Source organism: Sinohyriopsis cumingii, chromosome 10 (genome assembly GCF_028554795.1).
Source record: "Sinohyriopsis cumingii isolate HCF-2022 chromosome 10, ASM2855479v2, whole genome shotgun sequence".
Taxonomy (NCBI): Eukaryota; Metazoa; Mollusca; class Bivalvia; order Unionida; family Unionidae; genus Sinohyriopsis; species Sinohyriopsis cumingii.
The window spans coordinates 3,313,878-3,341,752 of record NC_142970.1 but is presented as its reverse complement, the minus strand read 5'-3'; the positions used below and the strand labels follow the sequence as shown (position 1 = coordinate 3,341,752).

The window sequence follows — 27,875 nt, the reverse complement described above, 5'->3', positions numbered from 1 at the left end:
ATTTATGGGGAAGCCATATGAGGAGAAGATAAAATTGTCACTAATTTCTCGCTTAACCGTTTTATAATCTATATTCGTGTATTGTGCTGTTGGCATTCAATAGGTCAATCAAAAGACAGGTATAACTATGTAATTCATATAACTGATCAATAAGTCACGCATGCGAATAGTTGTTAAACAAATATGCGCAGAAGAGGAAGTTAAAAAATGTATACATCGGTTATTACTTTGAAAGGACCTGGTTCCATTTCTTTAAGGTAACTAATTGTTTAATTGGTAAGTATAACTCGAAACATTAATCAGAAAGTACTGGATAACATGTAATTCATGCTGATCAGTTCCAAGGAAAAGTACATTTTCAGATTTTAAGTTGACCTTCTTTGTCCTTCTATGTATCATTACGTTACCAGAATGCTTTCTTGTGCAAGCATTCTTAACGGGACAACCATAGAGTCTAATTTATATCAGAGTAATTTTCCGTGGCATATTTACCAGCACGGGGGTGAGGATAGGTGGGTAGGGGTGTATGGTGTACCCTAAGTACCGTGCAAACTAGGCTGTAACATTTAAATAACTTGATTTTTTTGTTATGCCCTCTCCATCATGGACAATGCTTCAACATATTTGAAAGTCCAATCAGTTCTAGCCTGGGTTGTAAAATGGAATATTCTAAGAGAGCTTGATGAATTGGACAGCACTGATTTAGACGATACGGTATAATACCGGGTACAGGTAAGGCCATGGTAGGGAGTCATTTTCAATGGTAAAATTATTATTATTATTATTATTATTATTATTATTATTATTGATACTAAAAACATAAAATGTGCCAAGCAAGCCTAGTAGATATTGGGGTTATATTATATCTCTTTAGAGAGTGCCGAGTACAAAGGGCTTTTTATACAAGCCCATACACTGGCCCAATGAAGGTTTTACAAGGCACGGCGAAACTCAAACGGAAGACAGTTTTTGATCACTTCCACTGTAATCAAACAAGTCAGTAACATAGAACAAGTTTCAAGTTATGTTCCTTTTTAAATAAACAATCGATCTGCAAATATAATTAGCTTGCTGACCCATACAAGTTCAGGTTGCCGAGGTCTGACAGGGCCATTTATATCAACGTTTTTTTATGGAAAGCAAAACTCCAATGACCGCTTTAGGTAAAGCTGTCGTGACGTCATCGCGTTACATTCATTTATCCCCCAGAGGTATTTGTGTCTGTGTGTGACAACAGGCCGAACAGTCCTAACACAGACCTCTTAATGCTGAGCGCCAAGCGAGGCAGCTCTAGGTACCATTTTTGTAAGTCTTTGGTATGACTCGACCGGGGAGCGAACCCAGAACCTCCCGCTTCCGAGACGGACTCTCTAACCACTAGGCCACCGGAGCGGTCCCCAGAGGTACAAGTGAACAATCAATATCAGAGGCGTAGCTATGATATTTTGCGCCCAGGGACGAACTATAAAATTGGCGCCCCAGCCCCCTCCCCGTTTAATCTGCTGCGATCTTGTGACCGATTTATTACCCTTGTTTACTTATTATAATGTAACGTTGTAAGCCTCATTTTGGCGCCCGGGGACATATGTACCCCCCTGCCCCCCCCCCTCGCTACGCCTCTGATCAATATAGCGGACTTAAAAGGCTATTGATACTACGAATTGGCTTAATGGGTGTGTGAGTGTCGTAAGCTGATAATACGAATTGCCTTAAAATATATGGTCGAATATCTTCCAGTCAGCCCGGTCCCTTGACTGACAGTCATATTACACGGACACATGTAACTCTATGGCTATCTAACTCTCCTTATTGAAAGTAGAATTATGCTTGGTACCGATAACAGCAAAGAGAATTGCAAAACATTCCTGAAATACGTTCTATAAAATGACTGATTTCCTTGTTTACATTTTACTTGTTCCATCACAACTTTCACGGCATGTACTTGTATAAGAAATCCGCCAACGTTTATATCATCGGTCATTCGTTCTTAATACCAGTGATATTATAAGGAAGACTACTCGCCTTAAACTTGTTATGTATACATAAATGGGATGCATACTAATTTGTTTTCAAATATGACAACTATTCTAGTTGTGGTTTGTGTTTCCGCTCGTGTGTGAGACGGCACTTCCGGGCAAAACAAGAGTGTGAAACAAATTAAGAAAAAGACAAATTCAAGCAAAGTTACAATCTGATCGGGTAATATATTTGAGCAGTTGCATACTTTACAATATGGTGCTGCGGGTGGGGTGGGGGAGGGGGAGGGGGGTCTAGGTATATTTCCCGTCTGATCTTTTTAGACCATCCAAAGGAAGGTCTCCATCCCTAACTGCAATATTACCCGAAGGCTTAGTGTGTGTGCTATACAAAAAGTGCTAGTGTATGCTATATTCATTGCAAGTTATAATTTTTGTATTATTTAAAAATTTACTTATAATATTTAACTATGTGTATTTGTATGGATTGTGTAATAAAATTGGTATAAATTTTCTACTTGCGGATCTTTTTTATTCAATTTGTCCCGTAATTCTTTTCGTTTTATTACAATTTTCTTTTCCTTTCACTTTCTTCTTCAGATGTTGTTTTTGATAGATCTTTCTGATTTTTTCTGATTTAAGGCCCTTCATACCTTTTTTTTCATTAATTTTTGTTTCTTTGTCTGTTCTACAGCCCATGTCGTTAAGGCTTTTTGAGTATTTTGGTTTGCATTTCCTATTTTTCCTACTTGTGTTATTTTTTCTCATTTCGATGGATTTTGTTACGTCAGGTTTTGTTCCCTGTTTTGTTTTGTTTTTTTGTTTTTTTTTTGGGGGGGGGGTTCCTGTTTTTGCTGTTGGGTTGTTTCTTGACTTTTGTTTTTCTTGTTGTCGGTTCTGCTTCTGTTTACCCGTGTTTTGTTGTTCGTCTGTTGGCTTCTTTACTTGTGAATGTTTATTTGCTGTCTGTTTGGGATAAATGATTAGTTCGCTTATGTGGGTTGCCTTCTGCTCTTCCTTGTAATGTCTGGCATTTCTTGTGCGAGTGTCCCACTTCCCCACAATTTTCTTACTTCCTATGGTGGCTGCATCCCTTATACCATGTCTTCACAAGGAATCCATGTAAGAAAAAGACTTTCTTCGGGGTCTTGAGTTTTTATTTTCAATCTCCAGGATTTTATTCCCGCTCAAAATGGGAATTCTGGGGTGGGTGTACAATATTGCCTTCTCCACCTTGATTTGAAATTTCTTTTCGAATTTTTCCTCTGTTGCTTCTAAAGGAATTTCTAACGGTATGTCTGCTATATGTAGTTCCCCTGTCATAATGTTTTTTTTTTTTCATTTTCCGTAGAATTGGTGATGGTTGTTGTTGTTGTAGGGTTTAACGCCATTTTTCAGCACACGATAGGCTATACATAGCGGCCAGTATTAATGGTGGAGGAAGAACCCGGGAAAACCCCAGAAAGAACCACCGACCGACGAGAAGCTACTGGCAAGCTTTCTCACATACCCACGTTGGCTGAATCCGAGACTCGAACCCACGCAGACAGAGGTGAGATGGCAGTGGTCCGTAACTGAGAGCGCTTTAGACCATTCGGCCACTCGGGGCCCCGCAAAATTGGTGATGTTACTTTAATATTGACCAACTGCCCTCCTATTTCTATATTCCCTATGGGTACTATCGGCGAGTTCCCGTTTGGTCTTAAAATGTAGGCCCCGTCTCCCTTTATGTTCAGTGCTTTAGCTTGTTTCATGAAATCTGGATCGTTTACTCCCAAAGCAACCAAAACCGTTGTCATTGAAGGTCTCTTTTCTACAGGTACGCCCTTTATGTCGATTTCATGTGTTCTTTGTTTGTAACAACATTCTAGAAATGGTCCCTCTTCTATCTCAATTCTCTTTGTGTCGAAGTATTTCTCCATTTCCGAGAGTTCTCTAATGTGTGCCATAACGTATTTTCTCGTGCAGCACGTGAGTACAGTTCTGTTAGATTTGTAATTTGGTAATTATTCTATATGAATAGTAATTTTATCTTCGTTATTCACCGTATTTGCACAAAATTAGACAAACTTGTAAATTGTTATTTCATTCCTGCGTTAAAAACCTGTTGACTTTCGGGCGGTTTATTTTATTTTGTTGACACTCCATGGCCCCATCCCAGCATATATGGCTGGTTAGAGACCTCGAAGTGACACCCTGGTTTATTTTGTTCGTGCCATGGCAAAGGTTAGGATGAAATAGGAAGACTTTCCTTCTCAAGAAGGAATGTCAGATGGTACTTTGTTTAGTTCGGTCAGCTGTCACGATTGCCACGAATTGTTAGGGTTAAACGAAGTATAGCGCACAACGGTGAATATGACATGTATTCATGCATATATCCATGAGCTTTTCTATATTGGATTGTATGGTGTCTCGAATGGGCCACGTATAGGAAAACAGTCTACACTTGTATGTACATATTAGTGGTGACTGAGTGATATTTATATGTATTTGCGATAACTAGTTATTTGTGTGATAGGGGTTGTTGCATGCTATTTCAATACTGGACTGGATACATTATTTTTTATTGTTGTGCAGTGTAGTCATTGTCAGACATGGGTACTTTAGAAACATGGATAAAATGAGGCAGTTTAATGTTGCTGGTGGTCTACATAAAGAGAAAAAATTATACCAAAATCTTGGATTTCATACATTTTGCCTTGAATCCATTATTAGCATACCAAGAAAGTGGTTAGAGATATAAACTCAAAATTTATTAATAATGTTTAGAAAACGTAATTACCAATTGTGGTACAATAGATAGCTCAATATGTACAGAAAGGCAAGAGACCAGAATATGAATATGACAGACCCTTGATTTTGGGGAACATCATAAAGTCTGGATTAAAACTGTGTCATTATTATTATTATTATTATTATTATTATTATTATTATTATTGTTATTATTATTATTTCCTAAAGGCTTCTGTGACCTAAGTGGTTAAAGCGTCCGCCTCGGATGCGGAGGGTCGCGGATTCGAATTCCGCCCGAGCTATGGTACTACTAGTTGCTTGGCGCTCAGCATTAATATGTTAGTGGTAGGACTGGTCTGCCTGATGTCAGGATAATGTGACAGTGTGGGACATTATGCTACATGTCTGAAGCATGATGCCTCAGTGCTAGACATCAATATAAAAATGGGGGCCCCGAATGGTCTAATGCGCTCACCGTTACGGATCACTGCCATCTCACCTCTGTCTGCGTGAGATCGAGTCTCAGGCTCGGCTAACTTCGGTACGTTAGAAAGCCTGCCAGTAGCTTCTCGTGGGTCGGTGGTTCTTCCCGGGGTTTTCCAGGGTTCTTCCTCCACCAATTATACTGGCCGCCATGTATAACCTATCTTGTGCTGAAAAATGGCGTTAAACCCTACAACAATAACAACAACTATAAAAATGCCACACTGCCGACATCATAGCGATATGACTAAAAAATTGCTAAAGCTACGTTTAAAAAAATCAAAATCACACATGCACACACACACACTTCAAAACCAATGGAGAATTGTGTTATTGTCTTCATGATAAAAAGCAGCGGGAGGGGGGAGAATCGTACTCTTTCGAGGAGCCACTCGATGAAAAAAATAATTTTTACAAAAGACCGAGGGAAAAAAAAAACTATCGTGGAGGGTTTATTAAGTCTTGTTTTTGTGGCACTTACTTGAACTCCTCCCCCCCCCCCCCAAGATTTTATAAAGTCCTGTGTGATATCGTGTTCGAGGGTCATGTAAATTTATTGTTATAAATTTGTGCGACAATTAAATCATCACTGATAAATAATGGCACCAGCTAAACAATCCTACACAGCTAGACTGGCCAGGGAAAGATTAGAAGCAATCAAAAAGTATTTACCTGTTCGTGATTCTCTTAGACGAAAACTGCAAGAACGTCAAGAATCACAATACGCAGAAGGTACAGAACGGTTTTTTAGAAGCGTTACAAAAGTTACTGAAAGAGTTGCAAAAGCTACTGAAGGCATTCTTCCAGCAGTAAGACAAACCGCTGAGCAAACTGAAAAAATAGCAAGAAGAACAAAATAAACGAAAAAGATTTTACGAGATCATCCAACTGAAATAGTGACGCACAACCTCCATATATAGGTGAAGAAATACTTGAAGATATTGGCAGAGTTCGACTGAAATAGCCGATGTAAAAAGAAGATCTTTTGCTTAAAGTAAAAAAGACAAACGTATTGAATCTATCAAAGATTACGATAAAGTAGTATCGATTGCAGTATATGGGTATAATGAAATATCAAAATATGTATCCTAGTGGTAAGAGCGTCCGCCTCCGGTGCGGGAGGTCGTGGGTTCGATCCCCGGCCGAGTCATACCAAAGACTTTAAAAAAATGGTGATAACAGCTGCCTTGCTTGACGCTCAGCATTAAGAGGTTAGTGTTAGACTGGTCGACCAGGTGTCAGGATAATGTGACTGGGTGGGACATCATGTTACATGTCTGCGACACGATGCCCCAGTGCTAGGAATCACTATAAACTGCCACACTGCAGACATCGTAGCGATATGACTGAAATTTTTTTTAAAGCTACGTTAAAAATCCAAATCACACACACACACACACACACACACACACACTATGTAAAACCTAAATTTGTTGAATCCTGGAAAACTGAAGAGGATTGGGTTAAAGATGTATACGCTATACACAAAAATAGACTACCTTTCAGAAATGAAAGTGGTTATAATGAGTTTATCAATGATGTAATAGAAAGAAGATATTTTGTTGATGATCCTCCCGGCGCTACTGGAAGAGGTTTTGCTCTGACTGCGCCAGGAGGAAGCGGCCTTGTTGTTTGTCCTAACAATATTCTTGCCGACGTTGATCGATTAGAAGTTCTGATCGGAGGAAAACGCGCAGGAAATAATTCTCAGGAAATCATCAATGAAATTTCTGACATTTGCCGAAGATTATTTACTGGTGGTGTTATGGATCGTAATATGTATCATTCTATTATCAGTGAAATTGCTGATGATTATTACAGTGATTAGATAAATGAATAACAAATAAGATGATTATACATAATCCTCAACGTGGACCGATCATGATCAGAGTTATAAACTCACGATTGCCAACTTACGAAGCGATTTACGGAGATGGACAAGGCAATGTTGTTCGGGGTTTATTTACGAGGATAGCCCCGAAGGCAATACCGATTGCAAAACAATTAGGTATGAAAGCTGTTGAAGCTATTCCCGATAAAGTTATTGGTGCTACTAGTAATGTTGCGAGTAAAGCATTTTCATCGGTCAAAGAAAGATTAGCTCGATTAGTACGGGGAAAAAACACCACCAGTGAAACTACTCAGCAATGAATTATGCATGCAAACATCAGTAAAGAAATTAATAGAGCTGCAAATGAAAAGCTAGCAGAATTGGCTGTTAATAAGAAATTAGCAGAGTTGTCCCTGCAAAGTTGACTGGCGAAATTATGCCAATAAATACAAGTTTTATTTCAGGAAGTGGTCTTCGTGTTAGACGAAGATAATTATAGGGGCCCCGAGTGGCCGAGTGGTCTAAAGCGCTCTTCGTTACGGATCACTGCCATCTCACCTCTGTCTGCGGCGGTTCGAGTCTAAGATTCAGCCAATGTGGGCATGTGAGAAAGCTTGCCAGTAGCTTCTCGTGGGTCGGTGGTTCTTTCCAGGGTTTTCCGGGTTCTTCCTCCACCATTAATACTGGCCGCCATGTATAGCCCATCGTGCTGAAAAGTGGCGTTAAATCCCACAACAACGAAGATAATTATAACAAAATGTTCAAGCGTATATCCGATCCCGCGTCTGACATGGATGCTCCAGTTCTCAAGGATGAATCTGAGAGATTATCAGTATTACCCTGATGACGCACGTGTACCTAACGCACGAGGAAGAACTGAACTACATCTTCAAGATACAAACTGCTATTTCTTACCTGCTGAGTACCTTCTGCTTGTAACAGATGTCCCTCTAAATACAGCATATGGGGCTAATGCCATAGTTGGTTTTGTTAACAACGGTATTATGGCGTTGTTTGATAGCGCTACTTACATGATTGATGGAAGAAATATTGAAACAATTCAAAAAGACGTCGATGCTGCTACAACGATAATAAATTTAGCAAGATATTCAGATGGTTATACGAGATCATCTGGTCCGTCAATACTGTTCGCCAAAGATGGCACTGCTCATAACAGAAATTTTTTAAACGTACAAGTACCACGAGATACTGCGTCTGATCCACAACCAGCTGGTTGGTGGGTCGTCGTAGAAGATTTTCATGCGCAATTTTATGATCACACATATTTGGATTTTGTAGAAATGTCAGAAAAGTTATCCTTGGAGCGAAACATACAGATGTACTTGTGAGAAAGGGCAATGATAATGATGCTATTTGGCGACTAGCAACAACAGCGGCTGGTAAATTAATATTACCGAAACTTTCACTGTGGATGCCAGTAATGACTCCATCAATTGCTGAAGAAGAAAGATCAATTAGTTTTATGAATTCGGACGGGAAATCGTTGTTATCGTGGTTGACGGTGACCACGGACATTATTCAGAGTAACGTCGCTGGGTTATATACGCGGCACATTGCATCACAGCAGGGAGTTTCTGCACCGATGCATATAATTATCTCGTTACAAAATGCTGAACGATTAGGTAATCAAGAACTTAGTCATGTGATATTTGACAACCTTTATAGTTAGTGAAGCTTCTTTACGGACAAATGGACACCAGGAACCATCTGAAGACATAATTTTAAATTTTGAAAATAACTATATATCACGTGCATATCATCAATTAATGACATTTATGGGACGTGATAAAAATGTAGATACTGGTTTACAAATATCACAGATAGATTTTGTAAGTCGGTATCCGATCTATTACTTTCCGATGGAACATTTAGATTTATTTAAACAATCTGTTGTTGATATTCACTTTCGAGCTCGTGTAAATATAGGTGCTGGTGTTAATTACATAGTAATCGCGGTTATACTCAGTGATAAAGCAATGTTACTCGAAGATGTTGGTGGACGAACGAGAGTCGTTGGTGCCCCTGTAGAAAACATTTAATTAAATCACTCACGATATTTATAATGTCATATCTGCACCTTAGTGTCAGTCTGACTCCTGGTCAGATTAAAAAACTTCAATCAACTTCAGCAAAGAACCGCGGAATAAAAATATCACTAAAGCGAGATCAACTCATAGGTGGTCAAAATAAAATATCGCTAACAGAACGTCAACTTAAGCATTTCAATAGCGCCAAACAATCAAAACCGGCGTTAAACTCAATCTTTCTGCGGGTACGATTAAATACTCGATTAAAACATGTGGTATATTTCCACTTCTCGCAGCAATATCAACGTTGACGAAGAAATATTTATACTGGAATAATCTGATAAAAAAAATTAACCGCAGCGTCTTACTGGTGGTGTCTGGAAGTTGTCGCTGAAACACCTTAATCGATTACTAAACAAAATATAATGAGTCTTCCGATTAATGTTCAGAATTTTAAATACAACCAGGCACGTGAATGGCAAACAAAACTAAAACAATATCGTTGACGAGTACACAGTAAAGGTTTTATTTTTCAAAATCACAGACGTGTACTCCTCGTTGACATGATCGTTTATTCAGTGACCGCTGTTATTGCTTGAACCGGAGTATTGTTGTCAACGATAACGATGATGGCGCCAGTAACTATTGCAATTTGTGTTTCAGCCACAACAACAATTGCTGGCCTTCTTAATATCATTGCCAAAAAGATTATGTACATGCACGAATACAAAATTGCACAATTATACAGTAAAATTACACACAGCAACATTAGCATATTCCAAGTTATCTTCGTTGTTATCAGCGAGTCTTTACGGTGTAAAAATATCAGATTTTTAGTTTACGGAGATGATAAAGATTTACAAAGAAGTAATTTCTGTGATAGATTCCATGCCCGATTTAGAAAGTCAGGATTTAATAGGAATATCAACTCCACTGACATCGTTAATCGAGTTACTGCAACAGATTGTGACAAACACAACACCGATGAAAACTACAATGATATCAGTAAGCTCAAATAATTCTGAATTTAGTATTAACTTTCCAACTGCAATTCGCGGGAACGAAATAGCGTTAGCACAATTACGAGTGTATCATAGTTGGCCAAATATCAGATCAAAATCATTCGGTGGATTACACGCAAATAATTCGCTTGTATTTGCAAATAAACGACACTTAAAGCACATTTGTATGTACGTGATTGACTTCTACCAATTTTAATAGTATTGTGTGGTAAAAATAAAATATCTGCTTGATGAAATTCATTAGGAATGCTAACATCAAAATGTGCATGGTGAATTCGTTTAGGTGATGGTAAGTAAATTTGCCATAATGCCTGTGGTCTAACCATTTTTCAGCAACAGAGCGTGTAACATTTGTTGCATCTGCTAGTTTACTAATAGCTCCTCTACCTTTCCAATATCCTCTTGGGCTATAATAAATCGATTCCATTATTTCAATAATTGGTTGATTAATTACCAGCTCCAAATAATGATTTACCTATCATCGCAGATCTTACCAACCAATAAGCTAATAATTCTCTGAAAGATTTATTTTTATAGAATTTAATGCATGAATTAATTTTACATCTGCAATATGTCGTTGCAGACCCTTACTTATATAAGCTACATCATGAGCGTGACACGCTCAATCAATCTCATTTATAGGATATTCACCAGGTTTTGGTTGATCTTGTTTATCAAGTCGGATATCAAGTCAAGTACAGGGACAGCAATAATTATAACCTGGAAGGCGTTTTGTGCCTGGATACTTAGACCATGGAGTTCCTGGTAATATAGCCAATGAAGCAGCAACATCACCGCCGATTTTGTTATTATAAATAAATTTGTGTATACTTGTAACACATTTTACACATTTACCTGTAAGTGCAAGCTTTTTATTTTTTTGTTATTATTGTTGTTAATCCGCGCGTAGATGTGTATGTTTTACATCGAACGCAATATAAATTCATATTATTTACTGTATCTGTATAAAGTACGTTGTTGATTTCTCAGCAACACGAAAGTGTGAACCAGTTAAGCACCATCCAGCGCTACCAAATTCTATCAGAGCTATTATCATAGGTCCGTTAGGATCAGGTAAAACACAATTGCTACTCAATCTAATAATGAGATGGTTTAAGTGGAATAAGTTGTATTTGGTAGCACCGTCGATGGATGATCAGCGGTGTTATGATGTACTTAAAGATTTTAATGAAAATGCAAAATTTGTTAAATGAAAACGGCAATGATATTATTAATTTTATCACTGATTTTGATGAAGCACCATCCGTAGATGAATTAAATGGTTTTATAAATAATCTCGTAGCATACGATGCCATAATGCTGGACAAGTAATCAAATCCAGCTAGAATATTTTCTAGAGGCAGACATATAAATGCAATATTTTAGTTGTGTTTAATGGAATCGATACACATACACTGAGAAATATTCATCAAACTTGGTGTAGCAGTGATGTGGATATCATTAAATTTAAAACGTTTTTTGGACAAGTGCAGGCTACCCCGTACGGATTTATAGCAATAAATTTACATGACCCTCGAACACAATATCGCATCGGACATGATAAAATCTTTGGAGGGGGGGGGGAAGCAGGGGGGACAACTTAAAGTAATTGCCACAAAAATAAGATGTAATAAACCCTCCACGATAGATTTTTTCTCGTTCTTTTGTAAAGATTATTTTTTCAGCAAGAGGCTCCTCGAAAAAGTACGTATCCCCCAGCTGCTTAAAATGCTGCTTTGGGTCAATACAGACCTTGATACCTTTTTTCAGGAACTGCTGCTGAGCTAGTTTAGGACTGACTAGAATCCATTTTATTTGCAAACATCGTGTGCAGGAAAAAGAGTTTCATGTTCAATATCTCGAAGTTTCAATCAAAATCATTTTCACCTCATACATACTCCATTTGCTGTACACTGCATCAACATCTGTGGACAAAAAATTATGAAATTATTTTTAATATATGTTATTCATTCACACACTTACTGCTAAATGGTGCATGATACTTAATTGAAAAAAATGGGACATCACTATTACCATACTTTTTAGCAATTTCTTCACAATCTTACTACCATCCCCCACCCACCGATAGCCTTTGAACTGGCATGGAGCACAACTAGTTCATTTGTTATTTTCCTTGGAATAACCATCAGTAAATTTATTTAATCCCTAATCTCAAAATGTCTGCTGCATATCACAACATCATGCAAGTCTTCCATTGATATGAGAACTAAACATTCTCCGATTGCCTGTATTTTTTCTCTCGAAATGTTCCTATTGCACAGGACAGATGCACCACTGTGTACATTCTAATGGATAAATACAGATTCTATAGCGAGACTGTCCAGACTGTACCGCTGGTGAAGACAAGGATATAAATAAGCCACGTCATAGCCATCTTTTCCTACAGCGGCCATAATAACAACTTGTTATTATATATAACGCCATCACTTAAAGTACAGCAGGCTGTCTTTATTCACTGCTGTCCATTTTTTAATATTATTCCACAGCACGCTTGTCATCATAAGTGTGTGTGTGTGTGATGTGGATTTTGACCGTAGCTTTCACAATTTTTCAGTCATTTCTCTATGGTGTCTGCAGTGCGGCTGTCTTTAGTGATGTCCAGCACTGGTGCGTAATGCCGCAGATACGTGACATCATGTCTCCATGCAATCACATTATCCTGTTACTAGGCTGACCAGTCCTATGGAACGCCAGGTCTGTCTTCCGTTGTTGTCCGTGTATATGTGTTGCATATTTCATTATATGTGGTGGATATTCCATTATACGTGGTGCATATTTCATTATACGTGGTACTTTTTATATTATACGTGGTGGATATGTTACGACTCAGTGGTCACAAATTAATTAAAAAGAAAGGTGCAAAACCAAGTTTTACAAAACTTAACAAAGCATTTATCTATCAAAGTGATAAATAAAAATGTGAGAGGAACTTACAGTATTATAAAGTAAATCCAGAATAATACTGATAAAGTTCTTTGAAAGTCCTAAATGAATGAAACATTCTGTATAAATTTCAAAACCGAAAATGTACTGGTCCACCAAGAATCGTGACGTTGTCAAAATGGCGTCCTCCATAACTCCTTTTAATAATTCACATTAGTTCCTGAATAATAATAATAAGGTCCAAATAATGAGTACATTCAGTTTTCACTAAACAGTCCAAACAAATGTTTTCCCTGTCGAATAACAGATATGTACAACTTAAAACACGTCTGCAGACTTACAACAGGAACATGTGAAATGAGAATGTCTCCAAAATATGAGTCGCTGACTGATATAGACCTGGTAAGGATGGCAGTTGACATGACTGGGACATTGTCCGATTGAAGGAGAAAATGAAACATCTGAAGACCGCCAACGAAGACACGAGCAATCTACCATCTACTTCAAGTAAACTTATGAGCAAATTTGATTTAGGGTCATTTAGGGTATATGTTTCCTCTTACCCTTCCCACCCCATTTTAGATATTTTGACATTTATGTACACCTCAGCATAAAATGTCAACATATTTTAAATGGGGTGGGAAGGGTTAGAGTATACTCTACTACAGAAAAGGATGTGTGTGTTGTTGTTGTGGGGTTTAACACCATTTTTCGGCACATGATAGGCTATACATAGCGGCCAGTATTAATGGTAAAGGAAGAACCCGGAAAGAACCACCGACCCACGAGAAGCTACTAGCACATGCCAACACTGGCTGAATCCGAGACTCGAACCGGCGCAGACAGATGTGAGATCCGTAACAGAGAGCGCTTTAGACCACTCGGCCACTTGGGGCCCCCATGTGTGTGTGATTTCTATTTTTAACGTAGCTTTAAGACTTTTTGTCATATCGCTATGATGTCTGCAGTGTGGCAGATTAGTAATGTCTAGCACTGGGATATCATGCCACAGACATGTGGCATTATGTCCCGGCCAGTCACATTATCCCGACTAGTCCTAACACTAACCTCGTAGTGTTGACAGTCAGCAAGGCAGCTGCTAGTACCATTTTTATAAGTCACTGGCACAAATTGTGGGTACTCATTTTGTTGGTATATACACCGCAACATATATTTCTAAAACCAAAATGTATTCCGCTGCGGATGGGACCAGTTTCGTGTGGGTGTCTCTGCCGGCCGGGCATAGAGAGTTTCTAGCCCTCTGATGCACCTTTTGGGATGACCGGCCAGTTAAAAGCAAGAGTTGGAGGGTGGAGTGGTACTAGCATACCTAATTTCGTGCTTGCGACAGATCTCCATGTGTCACAATACGGTACGCCACCGTCCCAGAGCCACGCTGGGACATTTTAACATGGATTCTGAGAAACATTCGCCAGTAAACGTTATTATTATAGTTCACCTTTGGCTAAAAAGTATTTCATGTACTTTGTCATTCACAGTCCTGACACACAAATGTTGCTCTTAGTTGCTTTTCTGTAACCTTAATATTCAATGTTAACCTTTAGCCTATTGATTTTCTTTTTATTCTTTTATTTTATTTTTTATTTTGTTTGCTCTTTAGAAAACAACAGCAATCCACAAACAAATCAACACACAAATGAATAAAATGCTAAACTGGATATCTGAAGCTTGGTAGCATACCTGTTGGCAACGTTAGGCATTTTTAAAAAAAATTAAAACATTAAGCTACTGGTCTGAAAGGATATAAAGAGAAAAGATTGTTTTAAATATAGGTGGTTAATCTAGAGGTTCTCACATATGCAATACAGATTAATTGTAGATTTTAGATGTATTGGTCTATGTAAGGGATATCTAAATGCTATGGAAATGTTCGCCCTTCAGAAAAAAGTTTTCGCCAGTAAAAGGTGATTTACATTGTATGAGATGAGCATGCCGATCCGATGTCATGGCAACCTATATCACTACATGCCGAAAAAATACTTCATTGACTATTGCCTGTATATGTTCCGTTCTTTGCAAATGTAATAATGAACTATCATAAGTCAATAGTAGTTTCTACTTAGTAGGGACTAACGCATGTACTATAGTCTATTTATAGTAGGAGATACAGTCTATGTACTATAGACTATTTCAGGGGCTTGCAACCTGTTTGACTTAGCATGTCACTTTTTTTCTGGATTGATTACAAAATGAACGAGCGCGTGCCACCAGGAAGAGAATAACACTGTTAAAATCAAGATTTTTGGCTGCCCTTCACGTGCCACACAAAACTTCTTGACGTGCCATCTTGTGGCACATGAGCCGTATGTTGATGACCCCTGGTCTATTTACACCAGGTGATACGGTCTGGGCTCCATAGTCTGTACTTGGTTGTTGTTGTAGGGTTTAACGCCATTGTTCAGCACACGATAGGCTATACATGGCGGCCAATATTAATGGTGGAGGAAGAACCCGGGAAAATCACGGAAAGAACCACCGACCCTCGAAAAGCTACTGGCAAGGTTTCTCACATACCCACATTGGCCAAATCCAAGACTCAAACCTACGCAGACAGAGGTGAGATGGCAGTGATCCGTAACGGAGAGCGCTTTAGACCACTCGGCCACTCGGGGCCCCGTCTGTACTTGGTGATACAGTCTAAGCATTATAGTCTATATAGCTTAGGCAATACAGTCTAGGCATTACAGTCTATTTATACTAGGCGATAAGGTAACACAGTCTGAACACTATCGTCTATATGTCTTAGGCAACAGTCTGAGCATAAGTCTATTTATAATAGGTGATACAGTCTAGGCATTACAGTCTATTGATACTAGGCTATACAGTCTGAGGACTATCGTCTCTTTATACTAGGCGATGAATCAAAGCTTTGTATATTTTTATACCAGGCAATGCAATACTACCTCTATACTCTATAATAGGCGATACAATCTGCGCTCTATAGTACCAGTATATATATATATATATATATATATATATATATATATATATATATAGTAAAATCCCTATAATATATTTATACCAGGTGATACAATCTTCATTGTGTGAAAATTGTATACCAGGCGATACAGTCTATGTTACAGAGTATATTTTTAATAAATTTGTAAGAAGCACTAGACTCCAAGGTCAATAGTCTTTTTATATGCCTTGTCTCGTATTCTGTACTGCTACAATTGTCTTTGTAATCTATCCTTCTTTAGTGTACTTTGCAGATGAAAGAAAAAGTGAAGCCATCAGATCTGTCAGAAATATCTGAGATTGTTTCTGATGCTCTTCAATTGGAAGGCAGGAGTAGATACAGAACACAGTTATGCAAGAATAAAGCAATAATTGCATACGAATTATCTCATTGTCCCAGTCATGACGCCAGCACGTTCGTTCTTGGTGGAAGTCATGCTGAGGGAACTACCTTGGATGATAGTGACAGTGATGGCATGAGAGTCTTATCCAGTATTACACTCTGTGCCAAGAGAGAAGATGCCAAAGATATTGAAGGCCATGTTTTCCTAATGGATTCGCGCAAATGTCGACCAGGATTTACGCGTCTTGTCCCGTTGGAAATAAAAGAGGACACAAGTTTTTTTGCTGGGGTTGTAAGGAACACTGAAGGTCTATTTCAGTCAGAAAATGATGGAGGAACTTATATGTCAAGTCAAAGATTTGTCGATGCTTTGGTTTCCTCGCACAAAAGAAAGATCCAAGACATTCTGGTACATTATCGACACGGACCTTGTGCAACAGTAGCTCAAGATCTTCGTGACTACAATATTTCCAACATTGAATCGGATGTGGCATATGCTCTGCGAACTTGTACCTGGCCCTCAGAAGCTGACGAATGGACATCGCGAGAGAGGCATTACGGCTGGCCTTCAAGAAAAACAATAACAAAAATTAGACAGCATGATTGTCATGCCGTTGCAGTAGGTGATCCAAAATCAGAGTGCAGCACATTGGAGTGGCGAATATCATTTCTTTTAGGAGAAAGAGAACTGGTGTGGAGTTTTAATGACACCCAAATTCAGTGCTATTACCTTCTTAAGTATTTTCTGAAAACCCACTTAGATACACTAGCTCCTGGCCAGTTGAGTTCCTACCATATGAAAACTTTGATGTTCTGGCAGTGTGAAGAATCTGATTCTGGTATCTGGAAAAGTGTCAGTTTACTTTCTTGTGTGAAAAGGTGCCTGGAAAAATTGCGAGATTATATTGAGAGAAAAGAGCTTCAACATTATTTTGATAGGAAGAGGAATCTTCTTCTCTCCAAATTCGAAAATGTAGAGGACAAGGACAGGGTTGTAGGCGAAATAGAGGTTCTACTCAAGGATATCGTTTCACCAGTTATGCAGGCTATCAGAGATAAGATTATACTAAATAACTGGAACGCGGCTGTAAATCTGCATTCATTCTTTATTGCTGCAAATTACTTTGACCTGGCAAGTAGAAGGGAAGAGGCCAATTGCATTTACTTGTATAACACACTTTATGCTACTTATATGCTTTTGACGCATGGAAACCCGGATTTACAGTTTGTATCGCAAGGACTTGACCGATGCATACTTGACGGGACTCTGGATCGAACCTTTGTTGAGTCGGTGCAGGATTTTCTGTTTATAAGATTAGGTATTCAACTTAGCAAAAGTGCCAAAATCACAAGGGATATCTGCGAAAAACAGGTTCTACTGAAGAAAGCACAAACACTGCTGGAAAAGGGATTGTGTATGGATTCAATGTCTGCAATCTTGTACCTCGCAACATTTCATTTTTCTAAAGGAAATTTCAACACTACCTCTTCTCTGATCGAAAGTATGCTAGAAACTCTGAAGGAGAGAAAACCTTACTATGCTGGAGTTATGTCTAAAAGAAGTGGAATACAGATTGACGCCATTGGCTATGCAAAACAAATTGATTACTCATTTTCTGGGGATGAAGATTTGATGCAGAGAGTTGCATATGACATCATATTCTCTCCAGATGATAGTTTAATCTTGCCTTACGCAATACAATATGAGTGTACTTTACTAACGGGGAGAACAGTTGATTTGTGTTTTTACCATCCAGTCGTTTATTCTTTTTTTCTATTATGTTTGAGCAAGCAGCTTGAAGGACGGTACTTTGAATCAGTCAAGGCGTTACTTTCATTGGAAAGAGCAATGGAAGATTTCTACAGCCACTCTCTCAGACACAGAACTCTCAATCTTCTAGGCTATTGCTATTTTAGCATCGGAGAGTACACCAGAGCATTTCGCTGTTACAAAAGGTCACTCGAGAACTTCTCGAATCCTCGAAATGCAGCTGTTTATCATATCATCATCCTGGCTTTTATCATGATAGACAATCAGATTTTGTATGACAGAAAAGAAAATGTTGGCTAAAATGTCACTAATATCTGTAAAAGGATTTTATCAAGTCTTGTTGTTACATTGGTAGAAGAGACCTAACAACACACATTAATAATGCAGAACTGGCACACCTGCTTTGCAGTTGATCCTTTATCGGATTGTACTGTATCACATGTCAAGGTCAAATGTAAAATGGAATGATCAATTGCATACATGTTTCTAGCATTTTTGCAAGAGAAAACAAATCAGTTTGTCATAGTATTTGATTTTTCAACAACGTAACCACATACATTTAAGGAAAAACAAATAGCTACATATATTTCTAGTTTTTTTCGCTTCTCCCAGATGGCACAGTAATATAAAGTGTAATTTCACAAGCGAAATTTTAGGACTTCAAAAGTCTTAAATTTTTATCATACATTTAAGTTCACACTTCATTCCGTCAGTGGTCTTCAAAATGCTTTATAATGCTTGTTCAAAAAAACATGTAATTAATAATCTTGCCACTCTGAAGTAAACCACAGAATTAATACTTATGTTCCTCATTCTTACCTTTAACCACAGAAACAAATCACACTGGTAAAAGAACAGGTATAAGTTATACTTTAATAATACCAAAAATCGTAATCAGTTAATTCTATAATAACCCTTCATTCTTTTAATATAGTTTTGCATATTCAGCATATACAATATTCATTTTTGTGATATAGTTTACCCTATTCAACATATACAATATTCATTTTTGTGATATAGTTTACCCTATTCAGCATAATACAATATTCATTTTTGTAATATAGTTCAGCATATTCAACATATATAATATTCATTTTTGTTATATAGTTCAGCATATTCAACATATACAATATTCATTATTGTTATATAGTTTAGCATATTCAACATATACAATATTCATCATTGTTATATAGTTTAGCATATTCAACATATACAATATTCATTATTGTTATATAGTTCAGCGTATTCAACATAGAAAATATTCATTTTATGATGGAAATGTAAATATTGTATCAATAGAATTTTGCTATATCTGCCTGTTATATAAAAAGATATGTGAATATGTTAAAAAGGAGGTGGCGTGATCGGTCAATCACATGTTCTACACATGAGAGAATGACAACAAATGAACTTTTATAGTATTGAGGTATGACCACATTTGAATCAACAGAAGTTGAATGAAAATAGCATGAAAGATTAAATTTTTATGTGAAGACTTGTAACTTTAAAGACTCCTAATTTGGAACAATTCTATCACCAATACAAAACAAGTACTATGTACACATACCGGTGCCTAAAAAGGAGTTAAATGTAAAACGATTAACCATGTGTTCATGGATAATTACAGACCTAAGCTATTGTCAGATGTAACTCTCATTTTTTTTATAATGAACTCTTGCACATAAAGTAAAAGAAATAAACGTAAAACTCTTGTTTACATAGGCACTTTTCTCAACAAGGGTCAGACTGGAACCAATCTTTATCTCTTAGTTATACAGTCAGTTTTCTCAACAATGACAGACCGGTACCTCTCTTTATATGTTGTTTATCTAGGCACGTCTCAACAATGAGAGACCAGTACGTATCTTTATCTGTTGTTTATCAAGGCACGTCTCAACGATGACAGTCTGGTACCTCTCTTTATCTGTTGTTTTTCTAGGTACGTCTCAACAATGACAGACCGGTACATAGACATGTCTCAACAAGTCTCAACAATGACAGACCAGTACCCATCATTAGCAGAGGATCTTAGCTCACTTAATAATCAGTATGTTGACTGTATAAACGTATTTGATAAAACAGGTTCAAGAAAACTGCACAGCCTCATTCATGGTGATACACATTCATTGAAAATACAACAAGAGCAACATTTATAAAGTCATCTATTTGCACATATCCTTGTTTATTCGAAACTTTACATGGAATAAGCTCATATCTGTTCTCGATCATTTGATAAACTGTATTATTTTAGATGCTATCATGCACAAAATATTCCCATACTTGTATTACTGAATAGAAAAGAATATTTAAATCAACACTGTCCTACTGAATGGAAAAGGGTACCTAAAAATAAATAAAACTATCCTGGTACAATTATGAAATTACAGAGATCTTACCCACATACAACCAATAGAACTGAAAACACTGAATACTGGCATATTTATTGTTTTTTTTTAAAAATAATTTAAAAAAAACAAAACAACACAAACAAGTTGATCAAACAAACCAACATCTTGATAATTGCAGCATATAAACCAAAAAACATTTATGGTTCTAAAGATGACATAAACATATGTGGTCTATTACAAAAGAGCATCTACCTAAAATCCAAAAACACTTGCATCCCTCTGGGACAAAATGGGAAAAGTAACTCAAAATCTTTTGCTGATGTCTCTAATTTTATTCTTTATTTAAATTGCAGAAACTCCGTATAAAATTATTGCAGGGTTGAAATTCTTACATCGCTGGAGAGAAAAAGAAAACCAAATCCACCTTTCAAGCTGCAGTAGATGTTTATAAGATACTGTAATAACCTGCATTAGGGAGTGTGGTGTGCATGCTTGTATATGGTAAACACCATTCATACAAGCCGCCCAATTCGGTATGTTTTTTTTTCTTGTTTTTTATTTTTTTTTATTTTTTAAATCAGTGCGTTACCAGTGAATTGCTCAAATGAGCTGACATTAATGTTTTCAAGGATCATCTGTTTTGTTTACTTCGTCGATTAATAGTTAATTGGAATAGTCTACATGTTTTGAGTTATCGAAAATAGGGTGTATCCTGCTGGCATCCTTGATAATTTGATTAATGACTATTTCTAGTTAACCGTTTAAGACTGTACGATACATACGCATGTCTTTATAGCCACTGATATCTCATTTGTATACATCATCGCATTTTCTTCTTTATTTCTTTGGTACATACAAATGTTGACTGCGCTGTGACGCGGTCTACCTCGGTAATATTGTAAGAGTGCATAACACGGTTTCCGAACCATTGCTATGAGAGACAGCATAATACGGTGTGTGCCGCGAAATACAAAAACTGATATTTTTCTTTCTTTTTTTTTTGTGGGGGGGGCAATATAATCGCAGTGTAGCAATGTGTAAAATATCAAGCTGGTAATTTCTATAAATAATCATTGTGAAAATTGACTAAATATACACATGCAATACTAGTTCATGCTTGTTTGAATATTCCAACAGAAATTGTGTGTTTTGTCAGAACTGTGAGTGTTGTGGGTTTTGTTAGAATTATGGGTTTTGTCCGGAGTATATAAGGCTTTATGGGCTGCTTCTGAGGATTCAGTCAGCAAGCAGCCATCAAACTAGGTACATCACAGTTATTAAATCAAGAGTCTGAGTTTACTCCATTCTCCCCCTCCTTAGTCAGCTGATAAGAAGCATACTCATCCCTGGTGCCATACTTCAAAGTATTATTATCAGGACCTAGCATGGCTGTTATAGAGTCGGGTGGTACAGCAGTGGGATCTGCCATTTTGAAAGACAGATCCTGAGATTCAAACCCAGGTCCAAGAGAAGTTGCAAGTACCTCAGGAGGAAGCTCCACTGGAGATATCTTGCTGATAGAGTTCCAAACAAGCGAGAGTGGGTATACTGCACCTTAATTTGAGCTGTTGTCTGTCATGGATAAACGGAAGAATAAAAAAGCTCAGGGGATGAGTCCAATTAAGAGATTCATTTAAATGCTTACGTTCTGTGACAAATGGTATTTTCATGTTCTAGTTATTCTGGAAACTTTTAGTTGTTTTATATTTAATTATTTTGCCCCTTATGTTTTATATGTAATGTGATGTATATCTGATTTAATGTATATTTGACTTAATTTAATTGTTTATTAGTTTAATTTTTTTTATAAATTCTGGTACATGCTATTTTAATGTAACTTTATTTACTGGATTTTACGTTGTTCAGTTCTGAATTTTTATTTTTATTTTTGACGTAAACAACTTTATAGAGACATTGTATCTAATGATGACCTAGTTTCTGACCTTGATTCAGAATCAGTGATAGTTTGTGGTAAACAACTTTGTTTTTAGTTTTTATCAGAGTAAGATTCATTAAGTAGAATCAAGGCCATACTGGGAGTGCGTGACAAATAACAGGGATTTATTGTTATAAACGTTTGGTTTTCCCAGATGGATGATCTCTTGACCTCCATCCTGGAATCTGTTTTGCGTTGTAGTTAGATTTATTATCGAGAAAGAAATTTCATTAGTGCCTTAACACTTGAGACGTCCAGGTGTTTTAAGAGAAACATTACTAATGACGCTATCTTTAAACCGGAACATTGTTTTACATTAGGAGTCTGTGTAGCTATTTGAATTTGATACAGGTTTTATTATGATACTAACTTGTGAAGCACGTAAATAAATGTGCTGTGTTATATTATCGTCGATCAAAACATTGGGCATTATGAAAGAGACTCCATGTGTTATTGAATAACGATATTACAGCATCCGCTTCATAATTAGCTAGTGGATCAGCCTCTGTAATCTACATCGCATCTCAATATACCTCTAATGTGATCTTAAATGCATATCGGTATTCATAGTTTCTATGATATATTGACTAACCTTATTCATCTTATTACTACCACGTGGAAGGTAGTAAATGTACTCACATTTCCCGATTTGTTGAACAGATAGACCCTCTTCGAAAATAGTTAATTATGGAGAGAGAGAGAGAGAGAGAGAGAGCATTGAAACAAAATTTAGACTTTTCTTTCCACTGCCTGACATCAAATTGCTGCCATACATTAAATCTGACAGAAATCCTGGTTCAATAAAGTGCTTGGTACATATTTTCAAATATCTTGTCATCGGGTATGTATATTTAATAATTATTGTACTGTTTGCTTCATTTCTGATATTAATTTTGGTTAGTTTACTTTTTCGGTTATATTTACAATATGTTTCCTCCAAGACTCGATTCTCAACCTGTCTGTTTAAACCTTCTAGTACTTTAGAATCAATTTCAGATATTCGTGGTTTCATCGTAACTTAACTTATTTACTTATTGTTGGTAGTTTACTACCTAAGATCTTTGTTCCACCTTAAATACATCGAACACATTATGGACTGACGAATAAATTATTCTTTCGTGATAACGAGTTTATCTCTTTCACATGTAATATAACTTTGTTCCATTTGTTTGTTTTTATATTGATGAGTGATATGTTATTTGTCATTACTGAAATCTACTTTTTTATTGTCTTGCGATGCTACTCGCCATGTGACTGATGGTATTTTATGTACTGTCACAAAAATTAACTGATTTTGTCTGATAGTTAATAGAGTATCTGGGGGAATATATGGTGTAAATGAAAATAATACACCAGAATTGCTTCAATCTATAAACGAAACTGGACCTATACAGCAGTGTATTAACAAGGAATTAATATGCTATATTTATAGGTTACTGCATTTGTATGGGAAAATATGAACGAGTTTTCGGATGGAATACTGCACGAACTTGTGAGTGCAGTATATCCTTCCGACAAAACGAGTTCATATTTTCCCATACAAATGCAGTAACCGTTTTATTATATGCTCATTTTGTTATTCTACCTAAGGTTTAATTATATAAACAAAATACACTACAAGAAACAACGTAAATGAACGAATGCCGTATTCCAAACTAAATACACAAGCGCAGATTTGACATTACAAAATGACATCATTATTAATGCGCATATAGCTCCGCCCAGATAAATTTGAACTTAGTCGCGCGGTCGACATAACTTTCGAAAGAAAATGTTTCTGTTTCTGTCATTGACTGTTTGAAATCATAACGTGGGAAAAATATGAAGTCTTTCAATTGCTATTTTCAAAAAGACGCTATGGAATTTAATGTGTATTTTATTTTGAGTGCAGTAAGGAGGATGCGATTGAACTTACCATCGAAATTACAGCACACTTTCGAAATGTGTAATCCAGATTGAAAACCTATGACATGTCTCATGTAATTCGTATTTGCAGAATTAAGAAAAAACATTTTGAGGAAATTCAGGTTGTAAAACTGTAAGTATATTTTATTTTGTCATTCTTATCACCAGATAAAGAATACAGTATATGCCTTGTCACTTGTATGTTATTTGTAAGGACATAATCGTCCGTCTTTTATATAATGTAGCTAGCCTAAATCCGTAACATTGTATCAACGCGGAATGTGCCAAAACAGCTGGGGGGGGGGGGGTTTGCAGTCCACGAAACATGTTTTAGTTCATTCAGAAACAAATTTAAATAACCACAACGTAAAGAGCCTCTTACGCGAGTGTATATGAGTGTATATGATTTGTTTATAAATCAAAAGTGCTGGTGTCTGCGTCATTGTTTGTTTACAATAGAAAGTAGTTCCTTTATTCACATGAATGCTATATGTGTATTGTCGCGCGCGTTCAGTATCACGGAATATTGAACGATTCTGACAATGTAAAGTTAACGGGGGAAAAAAATAAACATATAATAATTACTGTTTTGTCACCAGTATTGACTTTTTGGTCTAATATCCTAAAATTATAACTTAATATATTATGTATAATGTTTTCAATTGCAAAATCAACCTAGTAATTATATGCTAATGCTGTCTTGCATAATATGCTGTAATCTGGCTCAATTATTGCTTATTTATTATGTCAAGCCAAGCAATTGTTTTACACGGTGATTAACACCAATACGATTATATATGATCCAAGTTGTATAATTATTGTACCTTACTATCATAATATTTGAAATTATTGTTCTATGATGTGATATTAAACCGGCTGTGGGAAATGTCTGAACTGATGAGTGATATTTTATATCTTATATTTTTATATTTGTATTGCTTGTTAATATCCAAAAACAAACTCTACTTTCAAATTTTGTCAAGTGCCATAAGTCACGTCTCCATTGTCAAAGAATGATATAATTCTCATAACATTTATATGATATATAATTACATGTAGTTTTAAATTCTGGGATAAACTGTTACATAAGAATACGAGAGATACCCAGTAAAATCCTACTAAATGCTTATATCCTTAGATGACAGTGTGTGTTATAGCGGTATCACATTTAAGACATTATTTCGCTTTGGTTTTGTCTTTTTATAGATATAACCAGATGTTGGAAATGCTAATATATTTGTAACAGCGTTCTCTCAGAGAATGAAGGATTGCACCAGTCAAAACTGGCATGATAAAATCACACAGCTTTCAAACTGTAGATGAGATCAAAAGTATAAAACATTATCAAACGTTGAGATGAATCTGGTGATCTATTTATGCCGGTAAAGCTGTTTATGCCGGTAAAGCTGTTTCGAGATTCAGATATTCCAGTCACAAACTTTGTATCGAGATTAGTAGATGGGATAGTCTTACTACTTCACATGGTTAGAGTATTTTTTTCTTATAACAATAACTTAGTGGTGGTAGAAGATGAATATAATAAATTATTCATTGATAAACATAATTAAGAAATAAGAATTTATACAAAGCTTGGTATAATACTCTATCCTTAGAAAATTTGTATGGCTTTACGTCAACACCATATTTTTTGTTAATCACAGAATCGCATTATGTATATGCCATTTGCTGCGTCGACAAAAAATACATACAATGTTTAATACAAACTATATATATATATATATATATATATATATATATATATATATATATATATATATATATATATATATATATGTGTGTGTGTGTGTGTGTGTGTGTGTGTGTGTGGGTGTTATTGCGTGTTAAATCCTTGGAAAACATGCTCAAATGTTTCATATCTCATTAGTCTCTTCTATCTGAGGTACGAATTTGATCTTTACTATTTTTCAGACCAAAATGTAAACTAAACGGCTACATCACGTGCTTCTTCCAATATGGTTCAGGCGTGAGTTGATGTTCAAGTTATAATCTGATATGGTTCAATTAAATTTTCTTCTCAGAATGCTTGAAGGCAGCTCTGCTAATGACTTGTGTTTCTTTTTACCTCGGAATTTCAATCAGAACGTCATTTCAAAGATCCACATATTTTGTGTTATAACGAAACTGGTAGTATAATTAACACTGAACTTCATAACCATTAAGAACAAAGCTAGATAGACTTTTTGCAATTGAAGAGATTAAATAAGACAACATAAGTAAGCATACTCCTTAGCAAATTAGTCCTTCTTTCTGCAGAGTATCTGGGCGAGAGTGACGGCAGACAGATCTGGACCAAGCTAGGAAGGCGTTGTAATTCTTATTAAACGTGCACTTTTCTGCAGATTTAGAACTGGTGCCAAGAACTAGAGTCTCAAGAAAGGGCAGGCAGTGCTTCTACAAGAGTGCTTCTGCCAGTGTTCAATAATTCAGTTTGCATACGTCATGTGATGGACATTTATAATTACCTGTTAAGTGGTGATAGATGCGAAATTCAATAGAGTTAACGTCGTTGTCAAGGAGGTTTTGTGCATGCCATCTCTTATTTTGTTTGTAGTTAATTCTTCTCACAGAAGTAGCATGGATTTGTTGAATAAAAATATCCGCATCCGTAAACATCATAGGTTTTGAATATTTCGGTGTTAATTCTCCCACAAACGAGGTTTGCAATTTGCAATCTTACCCAGTGCATAGTGAAATACTTTTTTTTTTAAAAAGTATGTTCCTTGTAAACTATGCCTTCAATCTCATGTGGACTAATTTTAGATGCAAACACCACCCTTATGGAATGTACTTGTCTGTTTTAATTTTTCAGGATAGCCTCGTCAGAACACGTTGCTTTCGGCTGTGAAAGACATTGTCATTGCAAGCAAAGTGCAAGTTGCCTCTGGCACGAATACACATGTGCCAGGCATTTCATTTCCACATGTCCTTGTGCCAAAGGCACACTTTTGGCACAACTAATCTTTGTGCATCAGTTTCATTTTTACACATTGATCCTGGTACGATGATATTTTCATGATCCCAATAAATAACATGATGAATGTTTTACTGGTGTTAATAGTTTTTACTATAGAACCGTCTTCCTACATAATGCATTCTATCTGTATCGTACCATAGTCTTTTGCTTTAGGATGATTTATTTGTTTACTTAAACGAATTCAACCATATTTTATTAAATACATTTATATCCTTGTTCTGAAGAAGAAAAAGAAAACGCGTATTTTATCGTAATGGTATTATGTATCGATGTGTAGTGATTAGTCCATCATGCTGAAATACACTCTTTTAAAAAAATATAACATCTATTTCAGTTATACCAACATGATTTATGTACTTTTTCTCCATACCGCTTTCTTCCCCGTTGAATATTCCATACATTTACGGATTTACAATTTCATATCCATACTTGCAGAAAATGACCTAATTTTTTACCGGATATCATTTGAACTAGTAAATATATCTAAATCGTATTTTGATGGCCTATCTAGAAAAACACTTTATATATTTTAAACAGATTCCAGAGCATACAAAATACCTACCGTCTTTAATTTTCACGCCTGTACAAACCTTTGGTGTGG

The 27,875-nt window shown here is 36.4% G+C and overlaps 1 protein-coding gene across 1 annotated transcript; it reads left to right on the top strand.

Annotated features, from left to right (window-relative positions):
• Nucleotides 1-202: 202 nt before the first annotated feature.
• LOC149789500 (uncharacterized) lies at nucleotides 203-27,343 on the top strand. The gene is made up of 4 exons (XM_089971530.1): nucleotides 203-257; nucleotides 16,219-20,971; nucleotides 24,371-24,412; nucleotides 26,554-27,343. Exon 2 carries the CDS (start codon nucleotides 16,231-16,233, stop codon nucleotides 18,388-18,390), a length of 2,160 nt encoding a protein of 719 aa, XP_089827656.1. The 5' UTR covers nucleotides 203-257; nucleotides 16,219-16,230; the 3' UTR covers nucleotides 18,391-20,971; nucleotides 24,371-24,412; nucleotides 26,554-27,343.
• Nucleotides 27,344-27,875: the final 532 nt, after the last annotated feature.

What these genes read in the sequence shown, in the direction of transcription:
- LOC149789500 (XM_089971530.1), top strand. Translation starts at nt 16,231, where the DNA reads ATGAAAGAAAAAGTGAAGCCATCAGATCTGTCAGAAATATCTGAGATT.